The sequence below is a fragment of the Aegilops tauschii genome, chromosome 1 (assembly GCF_002575655.3).
Source record: "Aegilops tauschii subsp. strangulata cultivar AL8/78 chromosome 1, Aet v6.0, whole genome shotgun sequence".
NCBI classification, from domain to species: Eukaryota; Viridiplantae; Streptophyta; class Magnoliopsida; order Poales; family Poaceae; genus Aegilops; species Aegilops tauschii.
Window position 1 is genome coordinate 507,156,186 of NC_053035.3, and position 19,598 is coordinate 507,175,783.

The 19,598-nt window shown below is 50.2% G+C and overlaps 3 protein-coding genes across 7 annotated transcripts; all 3 read right to left on the reverse strand.

Annotated features, from left to right (window-relative positions):
- Window positions 1–3,326: 3,326 nt before the first annotated feature.
- LOC109784852 (uncharacterized) lies at window positions 3,327–10,077 on the reverse strand. 3 transcript variants are annotated; one of them, XR_012188781.1, is made up of 6 exons: window positions 9,767–10,077; window positions 9,109–9,164; window positions 6,429–9,002; window positions 6,253–6,310; window positions 4,690–6,103; window positions 3,327–4,488 (listed from the first exon to the last, which is right to left on the reverse strand). XR_012188781.1 is itself a non-coding variant. In XM_073503273.1 (2 exons), the coding sequence occupies exons 1-2, from the start codon at window positions 5,576–5,578 to the stop codon at window positions 4,418–4,420; spliced, it is 960 nt and encodes a 319-aa protein (XP_073359374.1). In that variant the 3' UTR covers window positions 3,327–4,417. The 3 variants fall into 3 exon arrangements, 1 of the variants encoding a protein (XP_073359374.1); XR_012188779.1 differs by having other exon boundaries at window positions 3,327–6,103; window positions 6,253–6,314; XM_073503273.1 differs by lacking the exons at window positions 6,253–6,310; window positions 6,429–9,002; window positions 9,109–9,164; window positions 9,767–10,077 and having other exon boundaries at window positions 4,690–5,578.
- A 1,735-nt stretch (window positions 10,078–11,812) lies between these two features.
- On the reverse strand, window positions 11,813–15,850 carry LOC109784851 (uncharacterized). 2 transcript variants are annotated; one of them, XM_073503275.1, is made up of 4 exons: window positions 15,563–15,848; window positions 15,364–15,462; window positions 13,729–15,289; window positions 11,813–13,671 (listed from the first exon to the last, which is right to left on the reverse strand). In XM_073503275.1, the coding sequence occupies exons 1-4, from the start codon at window positions 15,761–15,763 to the stop codon at window positions 12,215–12,217; spliced, it is 3,318 nt and encodes a 1,105-aa protein (XP_073359376.1). In that variant the 5' UTR covers window positions 15,764–15,848; the 3' UTR covers window positions 11,813–12,214. The 2 variants fall into 2 exon arrangements, with proteins under 2 accessions (XP_073359376.1, XP_020199045.1); XM_020343456.4 differs by having other exon boundaries at window positions 11,813–15,289; window positions 15,563–15,850.
- Window positions 15,851–16,690: 840 nt separating this feature from the next.
- Window positions 16,691–18,912, reverse strand: LOC109784853 (uncharacterized). Of its 2 annotated transcripts, none has more exons than XM_040392935.3 (2): window positions 18,739–18,912; window positions 16,691–18,617 (listed from the first exon to the last, which is right to left on the reverse strand). In XM_040392935.3, exons 1-2 carry the CDS (start codon window positions 18,796–18,798, stop codon window positions 16,959–16,961), a joined length of 1,719 nt encoding a protein of 572 aa, XP_040248869.1. In that variant the 5' UTR covers window positions 18,799–18,912; the 3' UTR covers window positions 16,691–16,958. The 2 variants fall into 2 exon arrangements, with proteins under 2 accessions (XP_040248869.1, XP_020199047.1); XM_020343458.4 differs by having other exon boundaries at window positions 18,703–18,871.
- Between the last annotated feature and the right edge of the window lie 686 nt (window positions 18,913–19,598).

The window sequence follows — 19,598 nt, forward strand, 5'->3', positions numbered from 1 at the left end:
ACCTTATTGAAGCATTTTGCCATGTTGCTTGTCATTTGACCGTACCTCCGGCCATCTTCATCGAAAGCATGTGCCCACTTATCCCTTTCTACAATGTTCCTATTGAGAAAGTCAAGACCACCGGGATCAAGTTTCTTGTGTGTGACAATGCATTGTACAAGTTGGTGAACCGCCTGTCAGAGAAAGCGAGACAACAATCTTGAAGATCATCAGCCAACTCCTTGATACCACATGCCCTATAAAAGTTTGCACAAAAGTGCCTCATGCACCATCGATGGTGCAACTTTGCATGACCGGGAATGTCAACCACCACCGCGTTTAGAATTCCTGGATGGCGATCCGATATGACACAAAAGTGCCTCATGCCCTATAAAAGTTTGCACAAAAGTGCCTCATGCACCATCGATGGTGCAACTTTGCATGACCGGGAATGTCAACCACCACCGTGTTTAGAATTCCTGGATGGCGATCCGATATGACACAAATTTCCCTTTCAGCCGGTAATACCGTTGTTCTCAATTGACGTAAGAACCACTCCCAGTTATCATTGTTCTCCGCCTCAACCAAAGCGAAAGCCAAAGGCAACACCCGGTTATTGGCATCACTTGCTATTGCAACCAAAATAGTGCCCTTGTATTGTCCGGTCAAGAACGTGCCATGCATCAATGGCGATGGCGGGCCGACAATGCTCAAAAGCCCTCACGCATTGCTCAAAGGCCCAAAATGCACGGCCAAATACTCGGACGGTCCTCCCGTTGTGAATCAATGTTTGGTGCCCATGAGGCTCGACCACGTGAACCATGCCTGGGTTTGTGGCGGCCATAGCTAACAACAAACTAGGGAGTCGGTTGTATGCTTCCTCCCAATTGCCATATGACATCTTGAATGCGGCTTGCTTCGCCTTTCGTGCCTTGTCGTACTTGACCTTGTAATGAAAGATGGCTTTCATAAGGTCAATGACACTCTTAATGCTCATTGTTGGAAGTGTGGATATTTGGTTGGAAAGCCTGTAAGCGATGAACTCGGACGTGAGTTGTCTGTGTTGTTGGTACACAAGCTCGCCATCCGCATTCTTGTGCCGGCACATGTGATTTGGTAGACAACTCACTAACTATGCGTCAAGTGGGACCTCCTTTACATGGCCTTGCACGCACAATCCATGGACATCTTGGCACTTCACATTTAACCGTGTAACACATTGACGTCCGAGTTGGCCACTATGTGGACGATAATGCGTAACCAAGTAGTTGTCGAGCCACATCTTCAATTCCAAGAAGGAATCAAACTCACAACCGGGAAATATCCCGTTCTTGCCATCTTCCAAATCACGGTGAGAACTTGGCCTAGCTCCAAGAGATATACATTTGCCACCATCTACAACGGCTTCATCCGCGAAACTAAGATCCTTGAACAATGGTGTCTTGTGATCCCGCCGGAATACCTTCTTAAATGCTTCGGCCTCCTTCGGCGTGAACCCCTCCTCATCAACTTCTTCATCGGGACCATCGTCATCCGAGTCCGATGCATATGAACGGGAAAAAGGGATGGAATGGTCCATTGTCTCTTGCACATGATATTGGTCGAGATCACCCACATTGTTGTCATGGAGATCAACTTCGTTGTCATCCTCCTCGTACTCATCATTCTCCTCTTGAAACGCTTCATTTTGGTTGTTTGAAATCGGGCTCAATGTTGGCCAAACTTGTTGCGTCAAATGTGGTTCACTCATTTGATCTTGATTCATGGGTGGGGGAGTACTATCAACCAACGGGGAGGGGTTCCGGTTCAAGTCCAAATGCAAACTAGACTCAACCTTCTTGGAGGCAAATAACTCAAGAGCCTTGTCTAGAGATTCGGCAACCGCCTCCTTGTATGCAACCCAACGTTGCTCGGAGTTCACACGCATTGTCTTCCAAAACCAACATTATGCCTTCCCTCGAACTCAACAACGTCACTTGGGTCCATCCAATTCAAATCCTTCCTCACTTGTTCCAAGAGCTCCGCATAGCTAGGACTACTCTCAAACACCATGTCAAGCTCATCCGGGTCCGACTCAACATTGCCTTTCAAAAAGGCCTCTTTATCCACATGATGAACATAAACACATGTTCTTCCCATCCCTACAATAATAAAAACACACATATATCAAGTAAGTACTTAACCAAATATTTGCACAAAATACATAAGCCCTAACATAGATATGAAACAATAACCCCAACCCCCACTTAACAATAACCACAACCCTAACAATAGCATAACCCTAATCCTAACCCCCACTTAACAATAACCACAACCCTAACCCTAGCATAGTATGAAGCCTAACCCTACCCAATTAGCAAAGAAACATGACATGTTTCAACACAAATTTCCAAATCCAAGCCAAAACTAGGGTTTCCCCAAACTAGCAAGATTTTAGAAAATGTGACAATTCCTATGGATGAAAAAGAGGGGATCATAGGAGATTACCTTAAGGGAGGGGTTGGCTTCGAAATCCATGGACAAATACTCCGAATTTGCAAGATTTGAGAAGGTTTGAGAGGGGGGGGGGGGGCGCTTAGCTTCGGGTTGTGGGTGGGGTGAGGTGAAGGGGTGGGGCCAGCCTAAGTGACAAACAGACAGTGCAGCGCCTAAGGACCGGGCGCTGCACATTACAAGTGTGGCGCCCAAGTGATAGGCGCTGCACATTACACTATGTGGCGCCTAGCGGTTAGGCGTTGCACTGCTGGCCGGGGGTGGCACGCCTAAGGCAAAGGCGGTGCACAGTAGGGTGCGGCGCCTGGCTGCACGAAAGAGTCAACAGCGTGAAAGCAGTTGAAACTTTGAATTGTTTTCGTCCACATGTCAAATATGTGTTTTTTGCCAAACGCATACTCACTCAAATTAATACACTAGGGAAACAAAGGATCCAGTTTGAGTGGAGACTAGGCATATATACCGAGTATGGAAGCAGAATCTCCAGTTTCAGCAAATGTTGAGCTGAATATATATATATCCAACATATTCAGCTCAACATTTGCTATTCTTGTCATGTCTTCCTATTATTTTTGCAAGGAAAGGTGAAGATACATTTACTTTTTTCATCTGCACTTTATTATTTATTTAATTTCAGACTCAGACAAGCAAACCAAAAGTAAATTTATTTATTTTATTACTTTACTTTGACTGGTACGGGCATGTCTGTCTTGGCTGTAACCAAGTAAGTACCAACAATGATAGATAGATAGATAGATAGATAGATACTTCCAGTCAAATTTCAAATACTGTGAGCAAGGAATCATGAAACTTTACTTGTAGATGAATGAAGATCAACTAAAGGAGCAGAGCACTGAATTAACAACTTGTAGATGAGTGATGTACATACAGCCTCCTCATCATTTCATTTCATTTCATTTAGCAGCAGTCCACACTAACCCAGGGAATCACATTAGTTTACTTAGTTATAAACCTAGCATACCATACCATACCATACCATACCATGTCCCCAAACGCATTACTCCAACCATCATTTCCATTTCCATTTCCATTTCCATGACCATTAAACTACTTACTAGTTAATACTAACTATTACAGTAACCAAACCCAAAGTACCGGTAATCTTCTCAGTCAGTCCAAGCAGCGCTCAACTACAAATTCCCAGAATCTTCACAGGTTTGATGCAGTCGTCACGCCTCCAGCCTCCACAACACAAGCACTCGCTGTGTTCTACGCAGCGTCCACAAGAGCATTCCCTTGTGCATAGCCCAGCTGAGCTTCAGTCGTTGCGCCTCCGGCCTCGGCGACACAAGCACTCGCAGCGTCCACACGAGCATTCCCTTCTGTATAGCCCAGCTGAGCTTCAGTCGTTGCGCCTCCAGCCTCGGCACGACAACTCGCTGTCTTCTCTGAAGAGCCCATGATAGACTCAGCCTCCATAGGAGCAGCAGCGTCCACGTTCTCTGAAGAGACCAGTTTAGCTTCAATCACCGCGCCTCCAGCCCCGGCAGGAGCACTCTCCACGTTCTCTGATAAGCCAAGGTTGGATTCAGTTTCACCTACAGCCTCAACAGCGGCAACACTCTTCAATGTCATCTCTGCAGTGCCCAGATTACATTTGGTCACACCTACTGCCTCGAGAGGAGCAGCACTTGCCAATGCCATCTCTGCAGAGCCCAGATCACATTCTGTCCCACTTACAGCCTCAACAGCAGCGGTAATCGCCAATGCAATCTGTGCTGAGCCCAGACTACATTCAGTCACACCTACAGCCTCAGCAGGAGCACTCGCTTCATTCTCCACAGACCACGGGTTAGCTTCAGTCATGGTGCCTCCAGACTCGGCAGGAGCACTCACTGAGTTCTCCGCAGACCCGACGTTAGCTTCTGTCATGGCGCCTCCAGCCTTGGCAGGAGCACTCGCTGCGTTCTCCACAGACCCCGGGTTAGCTTCTGCCAGCCTCGATAGGGATACTCACTGCTTTATCTCCAGACACAAGGATAGATTCAGTTTCACCTCCTTCCTCGACAGGAGCAGCACCCTCCATGTTCTCTGCCGAGCCCAGGTGAGCTTCAGTCATGACGACTCCAGCCTCAACAGCAGCAGCCCTTGCTGCATTCTCCACAGACCAAAGGTTAGCTTCAGTCATGGCGCCTCCTGCCACGATAGGGACACTCACTGCTTTATCTCCAGACACAAGGATAGATTCAGTTTCACCTCCTTCCTCGACAGGAGCAGCACTCTCCATGTTCTCTGCCGAGCCCAGGTGAGCTTCAGTCGTCGTGCCTCCAGCATCAACAGCAACATTCTCAGGTTCAGCAGTGTCCACAGCAGCAGCACTCGTTGTGTTCTCTTGAGAAATCAGCACACATACATCATCTACAACCCTAGTTGTTTCCTCCCCGTCCCCTGAAGCTACACCTTCTTCAGCCCGTGCCTTCTTCCCTGCTGATGCCAGATCATCCTCTTGTTTACGACGACGAGTAGCTTCTGCTGCTGCCGGCTTCTCCATTTCTTGCTGCACAGCCCCTATGTTGGGTTCTGCCGATGCGGCATCTTGAGCTTCAGCAGGCATTGCAGCTGCTGTTTGCTTCTCCATTTCTTGCTGCACAGCCCCTATGTTGGGTTCCACGGCCGATGAGGCATATTGAGCTTCAGCAGGCATTGCTGTTTGCTTCTCCTTTTTTGGCCTCCCAGGCCGTCTTTTGATCCCCGCTGATGCAGCACCTCCAGCTTGAGCTGCCACTGGCTTCTCCTTCCTCGGCCTCCCGACCCTTTGAGCGCACATTCTTGGTACTCGCTTCTCCTTCCTCGGCCTCCCAGGCCCTCTCTTGCTCCCTGCGGACGCAGCACCTCCAGCTTGAGTAGACATTGCTGCCGCTGGCTTCTCCTTCCTCAGCCTCCCAGGCCCTCTCTTGATCCCCGCGGACGCAGCAGCAACTGGCATGTTGTTTTCTGGCATCCATCGCCCTCTCTTGAGCCCATTTGTAGGAGCGGACATCGGCGTCCCCTGTGCTGGGCTCCCGCGTGGCCTCTTGGTTCCCCTGGACGCAGCACCGGCAGACATTGTTGTTGCTGCTGCTGCTAGCAGCTTCTCCGCCGGCATTGTGGTCCTGGGCCCAGCTTGGGTGTGCGGAGATGCTGTGGCTGCCCTGGTCCTCCTTGCAATCGGGGTCGGGGTCGGGTGAGGAGAGGCTGGTGGCTGCTTGTCCTTCCCCGGCCTCCCCAGCGGTCTCTTGATAGCGGTGGTTGGCTGTGGGGATGGGTGTGAATCAGGGTTTTTGTGGCTCCTGGGCCTCCCAAGCGGGTTTCGCGGGGGCCTCTTGTTGGTTGGTCTGCCGCGGCGGCGATTGTTGGGGAGTGTGGGAGGAGCATCGGGCGGCAGAGAGAAAGCAGCATCCCCATCCGCCTGTCAGTGTGCATAGATAGAGATCCATGACATTGTAGTTAGGGTTTGTTCATGTTGAGAGAATGAACTAATAAAAGGAAGAAAGAATATATTTTTATCTTGCGAATTAATAAGAGGAAGGAAGGAAGAAAGAATTTCGGGAAGGGAAGATGCCCTGATGTGGTGCAGGAGGAGGGCATTGGCGAGTGAGGAAGCAGCATCATCCACCTGCATCTCCTGTGTCTGTGTGGAGTGGATATTAGAAACATTAGTACATTAGATTAGAAAAGATTAGATTAGATAGTGAGGGAGGGATGAGCTTTAGGGTTTGTTCATGCTGAGAGAAGGAATGAATGAAAGAGAGAGAGAGAGAGAGAGAAGGAAGGAGATGCCTTGATTTGTTCTTGTTGCTCCTCCGGCTCATCCATGATCCTCGCCTGGCCTGGATCGCTGCCTCCACAAGCCAAAGAAGAGAAGAAGAAGAAAAGCAAATCAATATAACAAGCCAAAATAAATCAAATCAAATCTGGGGATTCAATCAAGGAAGGAAGGAAGGATGGATTCTCACCTTGGGGGTACCTCGCGGTCGCGGGTGGTGGCGGCGGCGATCCGGTCCGGAGAGGAGAGGAGAGGAGAGGGTTTCTCGATTCTCCTTGGGGGGTTGGGGATTTTCTCCCTCTCTCTATCTCTCTCCGTGTCTGTCAGCGGGAGAAGCAGAGGGTGGGGTGGAGTGGGTGTATGTCACCTGTCAAGTCAAGAGCCAGCCAGCATTCATTTTTTTAGAACATGTTTGTGTATGCAAAGGCACTAGAGATCCTACTCCAGTTTCATGTTGTGTATTCTGTGTTTTAGCAAAGCTCTTTAACTCAAAAAAAAATTTAGCTGAATTTTCAATCCAAGAATACAACTATCTGATCTGAATATAATAAAATAAAGCACTACTCCACTCCATGTGCTGGAACATAAGCAAGCAAAAGCAGGTGCAGGTGCAGGTGCATTCAGACAAACAAATTACTACCTACAGTAGTTTGCAACTTTGATACACAGTTAAGGTACGAACGAGCAGAGCAGAATGTGGTTAAACATTCTGCTCTGCTGCAGAGCCCAGATTAGTTTCAGTTCCACATCCAGCTTCTTCTTCTTCTTCTTCTTCTTCTTCTTCTTCTTCTTCTTCTTCTTCAACCCTAGGCCTAGTGCTCCTCCTCTTGTTGTTTACTACGACGACTAGCTTCCCCCTGTTGCTGTTGCCACACCATCATCTCCACCCACTCTCGGCCAACATTGCCGCCGCTGCTGCTGCTAGCATATCCATTCCTGCTTCTTCTTCTGCCTTCTCCTTTCTTGGCCTCCCACGCCCTCTCTCCATCCCTGACACCGCACCATCTCGCCTCTCCTCCTTTCTTGGTCTCCCACGTCCTCTCTTGCTTGCACTTGTACCGCCTGTTGCTGCATCTCCAGCTTCACCACACACTCCTCTCTTGATCCCCGCCTTTCTTGGCCTCCCACGCCCTCTTTTCATCACCGTCGACGCAGCTGCATCTCCAGTTTCAGGAGCAGGCGTTGCATCTCCAGTTTCCGCGGACATTCCTACTGATGCTGTCTCCTTCCTTGGCCTCCCACGCGGTCTCTTGATTCCTGACAACGCAGCATCAACAGACGACCTTGCTGCTGGTGGCTTCTCTATTATCATTGGCCTCCCACACCCTACCTTGATCCCCCTCCTCCTTGACACAGTTGGAGTCAGAGGAGGCTTTGGTTCTGATTGCTGCTCCTTTCTCGGCCTCCCATGCCCTATCTTGATACCACCAGTTGACAACGCAGTTGGAGTCGTCGGTGCTTGTGATTGTTGCTCCTTTCTCGGCCTCCCACGCCCTCTCTTGATACCCCCAGTTGACAACGCAGCTGGAGTCGTCGGTGCTTGTGGTTGTTGGTCCTTTCTCGGCCTCCCACGCCCTCTCTTGATACCCCCAGTAGACAACGCAGCTGGAGTCGTCGGTGCTTGTGGTTGTTGGTCCTTTCTCGGCCTCCCACGCCCTCTCTTGATACCCCCAGTTGACAACGCAGCTGGAGTCGTCGGTGCTTGTGGTTGTTGGTCCTTTCTCGGCCTCCCACGCCCTCTCTTGATACCCCCAGTTGACAACGCAGCTGGAGTCGTCGGTGCTTGTGGTTGTTGGTTCTTTCTCGGCCTCCCACGTCCTCTCTTCATCACCATCGACATAACATCACCTGCTGATGGATTCTCAGTTCTTGGATTTGGATTCTCAAGTGCTCCCTCCATCCCCGTTGACACGACATCAACTGATCTTGGATTCTCAACCACTCCCTTGGTTCCCTTTGGCACAGCATCATCTCCAGTTTCAGCCAACATTGCTGCTGCTGCTGCTAGCATCTCCATTTCTAGTTCTGGATGCCCACCCCCTCTCTTGATTCCCGTTGACGCAAATGCATATCCAGTTTCAGCACACATTCTTGCTTCTGGCTTCTCCTTTCTTGGTCTCCCACGGCCTCTCTTGATCCCCGACGACGCAGCATCTGGCCTCTCCTTTCTTGGCCTCCCACGTCCTCTCTTGATCCCCGCTGACGCAGCATCTCCAGTATCAGGAGCGGATGGTGTGTACATTCTTGGCCTCCCACGCGGTCTCTTGATTCCTGTGGACGCAGCATCAACAGACCAGCATGCTGCTAGTAGCTTCTCTATTATTATTGGCCTCCAACTCCCAGGAGGCCCTCTATGTGTCTCCAGATGAGATGTAGGAGCTAGCATTGGTCTCCCACACCCTACCTTGATCCCCCGCCTTGACGCAGTTGGAGTCGGAGGAGGAGGAGGGTTTGCTTGTCGTGATTGTTGGTCCTTTCTTGGCCTCCCACGGCCTCTCTTGTGCACGGACAACGAATCAACTCCTGGGGATTGCATAGGAGCAGCGTTGCCTCCATTCTGAAGAGTCCAAGCTAGGCCTACGACAATTGGTAGAGCTTCTGACGGCCCAACTGAGGAAGACAGCACAGAGCAAGCAGCATTCCCCGGGGAACCTTGCAGTTGCACACTACTAGTCTTTTCTCCAAGGAGGCTGGTGGTGTGGACAACATCTGGTCCAAGGAGCTGCTCCTTCCATGTGCGGAGGCTGTCATCCTGCTCCTCCTCCTACATTACATAGATGGTAGATCCATTCCATTGTGAGCGATGAGTTAGGGTTCAGAGGCTGAATGAATGGAGTAAAAAAAAGGGTTCAGAGGCTTGTGATGCCTGCCTTGTGGAGCAGGAGGTGGCGTTGGTCCTCCCGCTGATGCTGATCCATGGTCCTTGCTGCATCAATCAAATAAAATAAAATGAAATCAAAACCAAACCAAACGAAATGAAATCTGTTGTAATTACTAATTTAATTTATTTATTACCATTTACCAATAGCAAGCAGGCACATAGGAATAGATCAATATGGTCCTAGAGACAGACATACTAGTAGTAAAATCCCCAATCGAATCATGTAAGTCTCACTAGTTATGTTGCATATATATAGAGAATAAAAGAAGCCGTCTTGTTGCCTCTGGTTGAACGCAGGCCAGGCCGGACCAACATTAAACTTCTTCACAGGGACAATGCTAATTGCTACTACTAGATATTTATTTTTTCTGAAAAAGAAAAAGAAAAAGAAAAAACTGGCATTGCTTCTTCATAATAGTATATATGGAGCAGCAGCCTCTTGTTGATAAATTATTTCTGATTATTATCCGAATGAATGCATCCATCCTGTTATGTTACATATATGTACTACTCCTACAGTAACTCTGTTAAAAAAAACACATATGTAGTGGATAGATAGATAGATAGCAAAGGAAACCCTAACTAGTAGTAGGAGTAAATAAATCAGAAAGAAAGAAAATGGGGAATGAGCTGAGCTGGTAGGGTACCTGCCTCTGAGCCTCAAATCAAATCGGTCTAAAGTCTGGGCGGCGGGGCGGCGGCTTGCAATTGCTGCAGGCAATGGCGGCAGTGGGCATGGAGCGCGGACCAACGGGCCGGGAGAGCGGCGGGACGGAGAGGCAGAGGCGGCTCCTCCTCCTCCTCCTCCTCCTCCTCCTGGTACGGGACGGGCCGGCGCGGCGCCCAAGTGGGGAGTGGGGAGCGGGGAGCGAGCAAGGTCTTCCCCGGAGCAGAGCACACAGATGCTGGCTTTCACGTTTTCCTCTACTCCACCCCTTCCCTTTTTTTTAACACAATACTGCAAGCGTTCATATATGTATATACTAGCAAAAGGGCCCGTGCGTTGCAACGGGAGGAAAAAAATCATAATCTCCAATGATCATGACCACATTTTATTGCATCATCAAGGGCTGGCGACGCCCCCTTCACGGCACGTTTTCCTGGCCTGTTCTCCATCGCGGTTGACCCGCGGATCTCTGTCGCAGTGGCCCTTATTGACTTAGGGCAGCTCGCCTTCCGACGTCCTTTTGGCCCAGATGAGAATGCCGCCTGGCATGACTTGCTCGACTGCATCGCGTTGCACGAGCCTGAGCTTGATGTGGAAGATGATCGCACCAGGTGGCATCTAGAGCCCTCTGCTTTGGCGGCCGCTTAGCCACCCCAGGGAGAGAGACGCCATCATCACCCAGCTTCGCGCGATGGCTCTCCGGATGGCGCCACCGCCTCCCCCACCACCACCTGAGCCGGATTAGCTCCCTAGTCATCGTCGCCACCGCCTTGTTTGTTTGTTTGTGCGTCCCTTGTGTTTGTTTTGGGCTTGTTGTGCTGTGCCCACACCTGAACCAGTGGAGTGAGTTGTGCGTGCGTGTTGGATCTTTGCCCACGGTGGGGTTTGTGTATGTGTGTTGTTCAGATGTTACCTTGTTGACTTTGTGCCTGGTGGTTGCTTTATTTATAAAGCGGGGCAACAGCCTTTTTCGTAAGATAAGCTATTACTTTCAATTTTATATCAATGGTTTATTATGCACTCGTCTTAACCGGCATCAGCAATGCCTAAAGACAATTTATTTTTGTTGGCATGTACTCCCTCCATCATAAAATAAGTGTCTCAAACTTAGTACAACTTTATAAGTGTCTCAAGCTTAGTACAACTTTGTACTAAAGTTGATACAAAGTTAAGACACTTATTTTGGAATGAAAAGAGTAGGTTATATCTTTTTGATACGTGTGTCCTAACCTGTGTTTATATATATAAAAAATTTATAGTTTTTACATCTTAATGGCCAGTCAGTATGGTTTCACGAGGGAGATTAACGGAGCTAAATCTAATTTTGTAACAAAATTATTATGATGACTTTGCAAATTTTAACATGATATGTCGGCTTAGTCTCTGAAAGGTGCTCGTAGTGGTAGAGTCTGTGTCTGCGCGTTCACATGGATGAGTGTATTTAAAAAACAAAATTATCATGCATCAAATCCGGCAACGCGTGCATATAGATTGAATGAACAAACACAAACACATGCGTGCACGCTAAACACTCGATGATTACTTTCCCGTCCTTATACGTACCGCTCTGCCTCCATAGCTACCTTATTATCTTGTTGCCCAATCGTACGTATTCCCTGATCCCCCATCCCATCAAGTGCAAAGAAGCACCCAGGAGAAGGTATACTACTAATCGAGATCATGCATGGAACAACAATACACCAACTGTGTCTGCCTCTCCTCTCTCTCCCTCTCTCTCTGGATTGCTATCTTCTTGTCCCTCAAAAAAAGAGCAGGTTGACACAAATATGGCAATCACCAACATGGCATGAGAATTATTATGACATAAAGAAACAAGAAAAATACTAAATTACATATCTATGCTACATACATAAACAAGGAAACACCTGAAAGAATGCCCAAACAAATACAGCTAGCTAGCTTGCTTGCTTGCTTGCTTCATGTCCAAACAAATATATAATTCATTCACAGACAAGAAAGAAAACAAGAAAGAAAGACCAAACAAATATAGCTAGCTAGCTTGCTGTTCAAACTTGCAATACAAATAATGCAATTCATTTCAAATCTCTATCTCCCTCTCTCTCAAGGACAGACAGACAGACAGACATCATAGTCATTTAGCAACAAAAACACACCCACTTCAGTTCAGTTCAAGTTGAGACTCAAGGAATGAATCCCCTCCCCTCCCCTCCCATAATGCATGATGCATACAGTAAATAATAATCCAACCAACCATAATTAAATTACTTAGTTCTCAGAGCAGAGCAGAGGGACCAACTACTTACTTAACACTAACTATTACAGTTACCATACATATTATTAATAATTTAATTATAATTCTTCCTTCTTCTTCTTCTTCTTCTTCCTTGCGCTCCAGTCCAGTCCAGTCCAGAAAATCACACCTTCCTTGCGCTCAGCTCAGCTCTGCTCAACTAACCACACATCTTTCTGCAGATCCCAGCTTGTCTTCTCCACCCTCCCCCTCCCCCTCCACACGAGGCTTCTTATCAGATTCAACCTTCTCCACATTCTCTGCTTCTGCATTCTCTGCTACTGCACCTGCACGCCCCAGCTTATTAGATGAAGATTCTGTCGCGCCTCCAACAGCCTCCACATGCCGAGGACCACTCGTTGACTTCTCTGAAGTGGCACAAGAACCCAGCTTATCAGAAGAAGCTTCAGTCACACCTCCAGTTCCCTCAACGACAGCGGCATCACCCGCTATTGCCTTCTCTGCAGAAACCGGCGCATCTGCAGTAAGCCCAGTTTCCTCACCGCCACCCAAAGCAGCCACCACACCTTCCTTGGCCTGTGGTGTTTTCTCCCCCTCCCCTGATGATGCCAGACTGCCCTCCTTCTCTTGTTTACCACTGGATTCTCGCACGTATCCAAAAATCCCGCCAGAGGATTTCACGCGCCCAGCTTCAGAGGGCTGGTCGCTGCTCCTGGGCATCGCACGCCTTCTCCTCATCACCATCGACACGATGTCGCCTGCCGACGGCTTCTCCGCCGTCCTTGGGCTCTCCAGCGCAATCTTGCTTCCCATTGACACGGCTTTTCCAGTTCCAGCAGATAATGCATAGTATGATCTTGGGGACTCGAGCGGTCCCTTGATTCCCGTTGACATGGCGTCGTCTGATGCTGGCTTCTCCTTTTTGGGCCTCCCGCGCTTGATCTTTCTCGGCCTCCCGAGCCCTCTCTTGATCCCACCATCTCCAGCTGACCTTGCTACTTTTGCCTTCTTCCTTTCTGTTTCTGTTTCGGCATCTCCACTTTCAGCAGAAATCGCTTCCTCTGGCCTCTCCTTTCTTGGCCTCCCACGCCCTCTCTTGACCCCCGCCGACGCAGAATCTCCAGCTTTTTCACCGGGCGTTGCTGCTCCAGTTTCAGCAGACCTTGCATCTCCAGCATCATCTCCAGTTTCACCAGACATTGCTGCTTCTTCTGGCTTCTCCTTTCTTGGCCTCCCAAGCTTCTTCACCTTTCTAGGCCTTCCAAGCGGTCTCTTGATCCCTGTCGATGCAGCATTTCCACCTTCAGCAGGCGTTGCTCCTCCAGTTTCAGTAGGGGTTACATCTCCAGTTTCAGCATCACCAGTCCCAGCAGGGGTTGCATCTCCAGTTTCAGCAGAGATTGATGCAGGTTGTTTCTCCTTTCTCGGCCTCCCACGCGGTTTCTTGAATCCGGTTGAAGCAGCATCTCCAGCTTCAGCAGGCGTTGCTGCTCCATTTTCATCAGGCGCTGCATCTCCAGTTTCTGTAGACGTTGGTGCTGGCGGTCTCTCCTTTCTCGGCCTCCCACGCGGCCTCTTGATCCCCGCCGACGCACCATCTCCAGTTTTGGCAGGCGTTGCTGCTGCATTTTCATCAGGAGCAGGCGATGCATCTCCAGCTTCAGGAGCAGATACTGCTGCATCTCTAGTTTCAGAAGCAGGGGCCACACCTCCAGTTTCAGGGGTAGGCACTGCATCTCCAGCTTCAGGAGCAGGAGTTGCATCTCCGGTTTCAAGAGCAGGCGGTGCATCTCCAGCTTCAGGAGCAGGCGCTGCTGCATCTCCAGTTTCAGAAGCAAGCGTCGCATTTCCAGTTTCAGGAGCAGGTGCTGCTGCATCTCCAGCTTCAGCAGACATTGCTTGTGGTGGTCTCTCCTTTCTCGGTCTCCCACGCGGTTTCTTGATCCCCGTGGACGCACCACCTCCAGCCTCAGCAGGCGCTTTTGATGATCCCTTCTTTCTTGGCCTCCCAAGCGGTTTCTTCATTCCCGTGGACGCAGCAGAGTAAACAAGAGTTCCAGGGGAGCTTGCTGCTGCTGGTGGCCTCTCTATTGTTGGCCTCAGAGACCCTATATTGAGCCCCCTGGACGCAGGCCTAACTGCTGCTGGCGGCGTCGCTATTGTTGTTGGATTCCCAAACCCTTCCTTCAACCACCTCGACACATCTGGAGAGCCTGACTCAGTGTCTGACCCAGTTAGAGAAGAGTCTGACTCTGCGTCTGATTCAGTTTCAGAAGAGTCTGCTTCTGGGACACCATCTTCTGGCTCCTTTCTCGGCCTCCCACGGCCACTCTTGACACCCGTTGACATTCCTTCTGACTCCTTTCTGGGTCTGCCACGGCCTTTCTTGACACCGGTTGACAGCCCTTGTGCATCCTTTCTTGGTCTCCCACGGCCTCTCTTGACACGTGTTGACAGCCCTTGTGCATCCTTTCGCGGCCTCCCACGCCCTCTCTTGGGCGTCGAGAAACCACCTCCTGGGGTTCCATTCTGAAAAGCAGCCAGTGAGGAGCCAAGTTTCTGCTTCTTCCTTGGCCTCCCACGGCCTTTCTTGGTGACTGAGGAATTCGCGGACAGCAGAAGCTTACGAGGACGGCCTGGCCCCCTCTTGCGCTTGCGCTTGCGTGGGCGTCCGCGCTTTGCTCCATGGACGATCAAAGCATATGCACGGGCAGGAGTGTATTCATCATCGTTGTCATCACCACTGCTGTAGTCATCTTCTTCATCATCTTCATCATCATCATCATCACTGGAAGTGGAGTAATCATCATCATCATCACTGCTAATCTGTGACCCTCCAGATTGAGGAACCAAACTGAGATCCGACAAATTCTTGGGCGCAGGGAGTGCCGGAAAGAGGGGCCGGCCACGTCTGCTCCGTAATCCTCCAGAAGATGTATCCAAACTGAGATCCAAATTTTGGTCGTCCTCGTTGGTGGGCGGCGCAGGGAGGGGGAGGGGCAGGGTCGGCGACGCGGTGAGGAGGAGACGGGACGACGACTTGCGGGGCCGGCCGCGGCTTTTGGTGTTGGAGGCGGGGAAGACGTAGCAAGCTCTGGCTTCTGATCCGTAGCCGCGGACGACGCCTTGGGAGACGAGGCGGCGGAGGTGGACCTTGAGGAGCTTGTCGTGGGCGGCGGGGAGGCCCTCCTTGAAGCGGCCGAGGATGAAAGCGGCGATGGCGATGCGGCCGGAGGTGCCTCCCAGCTCCGTCAGCGCCTGCTTAATCATCTGCATCGGCATCGGAGATGAGATCCATCCATCCATCCAATTTCAAAAGGGTAAAGGAGCTTGCTTTTGCTTACCTCGGGGTAGGTCGGGTGCGGGCTGCCGTCGGCGTCGGCGTCGGCGTCGGCGGTCGGCGGCGCCGTGGAAGGAGAGGCGACCACCATCTTTCCTTGGCCCTGGTTAGGTTAGGTTAGGTTTTGGGCGGATCAGCGGGAAGCCAAGCTAGAAAGGAAGGGTAAGGGTAGGAGCAAGTGGAAAGAGAGGATCTTTGCTTACCTCGGTGGAGGTAGGGTTCGGGCTGCCGGCGGCGGCGGCAGCGGGAGGCGGCGACGAAGGTGGGGCGACCGCCATGCCTCCTCCTCCTCCTGTTGGGGTAAGGGTTGGAACAGGAGGAGGGGGTGGGGTGGGGGTTGGTGGATCCGGCGGCCGAGCTTGGTTGGCGGCGGGCGGCGGCGGCGAGGGAGAGGCGACCCCCATGGATTTGGATTTGGTGGTGTTGGGTGGATGGATCCGGACGGGAGGACGGGACGGAGGCCGACCTTGCTCACTATTTATTTATATTTTTATGTACCAAAAACAAAAATATATCCAAGGGAGGGAGGGGGAGCCGTTGCTGGGCCTGATGGATGGGCCATCATTCTTTCTTTCACTCACACACCAACAGCCTTCTTCTCTCTTTGAAAAAAAAAGCTCTCCTTTTACCACTTTTTTTTGGCTCAATAAAATTACAACCTTTCTTGGGGACAGACTTTACGGGATCACCCAGGATGAGATGCTCGTCTTCATTGACATGAGCGGACCATTCAACAAGTCTTTGTTGTGAATTGCATCGGCATCAACATGGAGATAGAAAAGGAAGCTATTTATTTTGCTGACAAGGATGAGGCATTTGACATGAGATCTGAAACTGTCAGTTTAGTTTTTTACAACATATACCTGAGGCCAGCCGTGGGTCTTTCCTCCAGTAGCTTAGCTATTACTGCTCCCTAGCGAGAACGTTCGAGTTCCAAGTGGCGCATGGTGCTTGATTTAATTATATTCAAACAACCTTATAATAGAAACTTGGATTTTTTTTCTCCAAATACTAGCTTTTATACTTACAAGAGATAAGAAGATACCTGCCTCTAGCTAGGCTTATATAGCCAGCCAGCCAGCCAGCATCAGCAACAACCCAAGAAAAGAGATGAACAACAGTACAAGAGATGATAGATTGAGCTTCAGGGCTTGAGATTGATGGGTCCGCAAACCAGGCTACCATCATCTAAGGGAACTCTAGAGAAATCATCTACTGACCTCTCACTAATCCACTTAACACCTTTCCTTCTTTTAACCCTAAACCCAGCCCTACATCATCACAAACTGCAAACAAAATCCTTCCACCATACAGCCATTACAAGGACCTCGAATCTGGAAGCTTCTCCACTCGAATTCAGTTCATATAATGCAGTATTACAAGGTAATGTGCAAACGTTGTTTCACCATTCAAGCATTATTTTTTTGTTCCATTCTACTATGCTCCACTTCAAAATGTCAAGTCTAGCTTTTTTGTTTGACACAAAGAAAAAAATAAATATTTAATGCGACTAGGAATTAGAAAATAGCTTCTTCTCCAAACCAGGCCTGGTTTCCTACACATGGACTAGCTTCTTCTCCAAACCAGGCCTGGTTTCAATCAAAGGAAGGCCAGCTGCTCTTTCCTTGGCCTCCCACGCCCTCTCTTTCTCTTCATTACCATCGACACAAAATCACCTGTCGATGGCTTCTCCGTTCTAAGTGCTTCCTTGCTTCCAGTTGACACGACATAACCTGATATTGGATTCTCAAGCGCCCCCTTCATCCCAGTTGACACGGCATCTCCAGCTTCAGTTTCAGCCAACAAGTCTGCTGCTGCTGGCTTCTCTTTTCCTGGCCTCCCACGCCCTCTCTTGATCCCCGCAGACCCAGCGTCAGCAGGCATTGCTGCTGCTGCTGCTGTCTTGTCCTTTCTTGGCCTCCCACGCCCTCTCTTGATCCCCGTTGACGCAGCACCTCCAGTTAATTCAGCAGGCGTTGCATCTCCAGCTTCAGCGGGCCTTGCTGCTGCTGGCATTTCCACTTCTAGTTGCTCACCCCCTCTCTTGATTCCCGTTGACCCAACATCCCCGGCTTCAGCAGATATTGCTGCTGTTGGATTCTCCACTTCCCCTATCTTGATTCCGGCCGATGCAGCATTTCCAGTTTCACCAGACATTGCTGCTGCTGCTGCTGCTGCTGGGTTCTCCTTTATTGGCCAACCATGAGCTGCTCTCTTGACTCCCATCAATGCAGCATCTCCAGTTTGAGGAGCAGGTGCTGCATCTCCAGTTTCAGGAGCGGATGGTCTGTACATTCTTGGCCTCCCGCGCGGTCTCTTGATTACCGACGGCGTAGCATCAACAACAGAGCACCTTGCTGCAGTTTCTGGTGGGTGCTTGTCTATTATTAGTGGCCTCCAACTCCCAGGAGGCCCTGTAGGAGCTAGCATTGGTCTCCCACACCCTACCTTGATCCCCCGCCGCCTTGACGCAGGTGGAGTTGGAAGAGTCTTTGTTGTTGCTTCCTGTGATCTTGATTGTTGGTCCTCCTTTCTCGGCCTCCCACGCCCTCTCTTGATCTTGATCTTGATGATGCCACCGGTTGACGGTGGATCATCTCCTGCTCCCGGTGAGGGTGAGGGTGAGGGTGAGGGTGAGGGGGACGGCGGCGCAACTTGGTGTAGCTTCCTTGGTCTCCCACGGCCTCGCTTAGTCACCGAGTAAGCTGCATCCCCAGATAGAGATAGCACAGACCCCTTTCCCTTTGCAGCAGCACCAGAATGCTCTCCCTTTACAGGAGCAGGAGCAGGAGCAGGACAGGGTTCTCCAGGCGTTGCAGCAGCAGTGGTGGTGTGAGCAGACAGCATAACCACAACCTTCTTCCGCGGGCGGCCCCGGCCCCGCTTCTCTCCCAGCACAGGAACAGGCACATGCACATGCACAGGCAGAGGCGTGTAGGCAGCATCATCTTCGTCCTCCTCCTCCTCACTGCTACTGCTACTGCTACTCTGGAGGAAGTGGAACCTCCCAGTTGATGGATCATCCGAATCGGAATCGGGACTGTTACTCTCCGGTGGCCTGGTCGGCGAGTGGTGGGAGGAGAAGAAGTAGGAGAATCCGGAGGTGCAGAGGAGGCCCTCGGCGACGAGGCGGCGGAGGTGGGCGGAGAGGAGCGCGTCGTGGCTGACGGGGAGGCCGGTGAAGCGCGCGGCGATGAATCCGGCGATGGCGGAGCGGGCGGAGGCGCCTCCCAGCTGGGCGAGCGCGTAAGTAATCATCTGCAAGATAGAAAAAGTAGCAAGATCTATCTGTCAGCGGGGAGGGAAGCGAGATTGGAGAGCAAAGGAAAGGTGTTAGCGACACCTCCAAGGAGAGGAGAGGAGAGGAGAGGGAGCTTGCGTTGGTGTAGGTCGGATGGGGGCGGCCGGGTGCGGCGGCGGGCGGCGCCGCCGACGCCATTGTCCGTCCGTCCTCTGCTTCCTTCGTTCCTTCCTTCCCTTGGAGTTGGAGTCCTCCGCCGAGGCTGATTGATTCTCTTTTCTCTTTGGGTTAATAATAATAATAGGATTGCTGGGCCGGATGGATATGGATGGATGGATGGATTGATGGGCCCACCTAGAAATATTGGGGAGAGGAGAGGAAACCTAGATTTTTTTTTACTCCACCCTAGAGCCCAAGTGGATCCCTCGCTAGTCCTTGGGGAGAGTGAAGCAAAGTGCATTATTTGTTTCATTTTGCTAGTCCAAATGTAAATGTTGATGTACATGTTCAAAACTACTAATTACTACTATGACAAAAAGGCAGGCATAGCAAATTTTGACTTGTCATTTTTTGCTTTTCGAGTGACGACTGTCATTCAATGTAAACATCTGTCCGTATAGGATTGTATGTATAAATATAAATAGTCATAATAGGGGCATGTTGTTGTTCACCAAGGCAAGGCAAATTCAGTTAGAAAACACAAGTTTGTCGCACCAATATATATCTTATCTTACCATAGGTAGGATAGGAAGAGGCAACTCATCATATATGTATGCATGCATGCAAAAGGAAGACATTTTTAACCCATTCTTTTCTACCACTCATAATGAATTGATGCCGAACCAAAAATGCTGCATCTTTCCTTCTTACAATCATCAACCATAGAACAAAATGAAACGGTGTAAGAACAACATTACCAAAAACCTGGTGTTAGAGGCCCAAATCAGATTAGGAAAAATTAATTGACGCAACAGTTTACATGTCAAACATACATACGG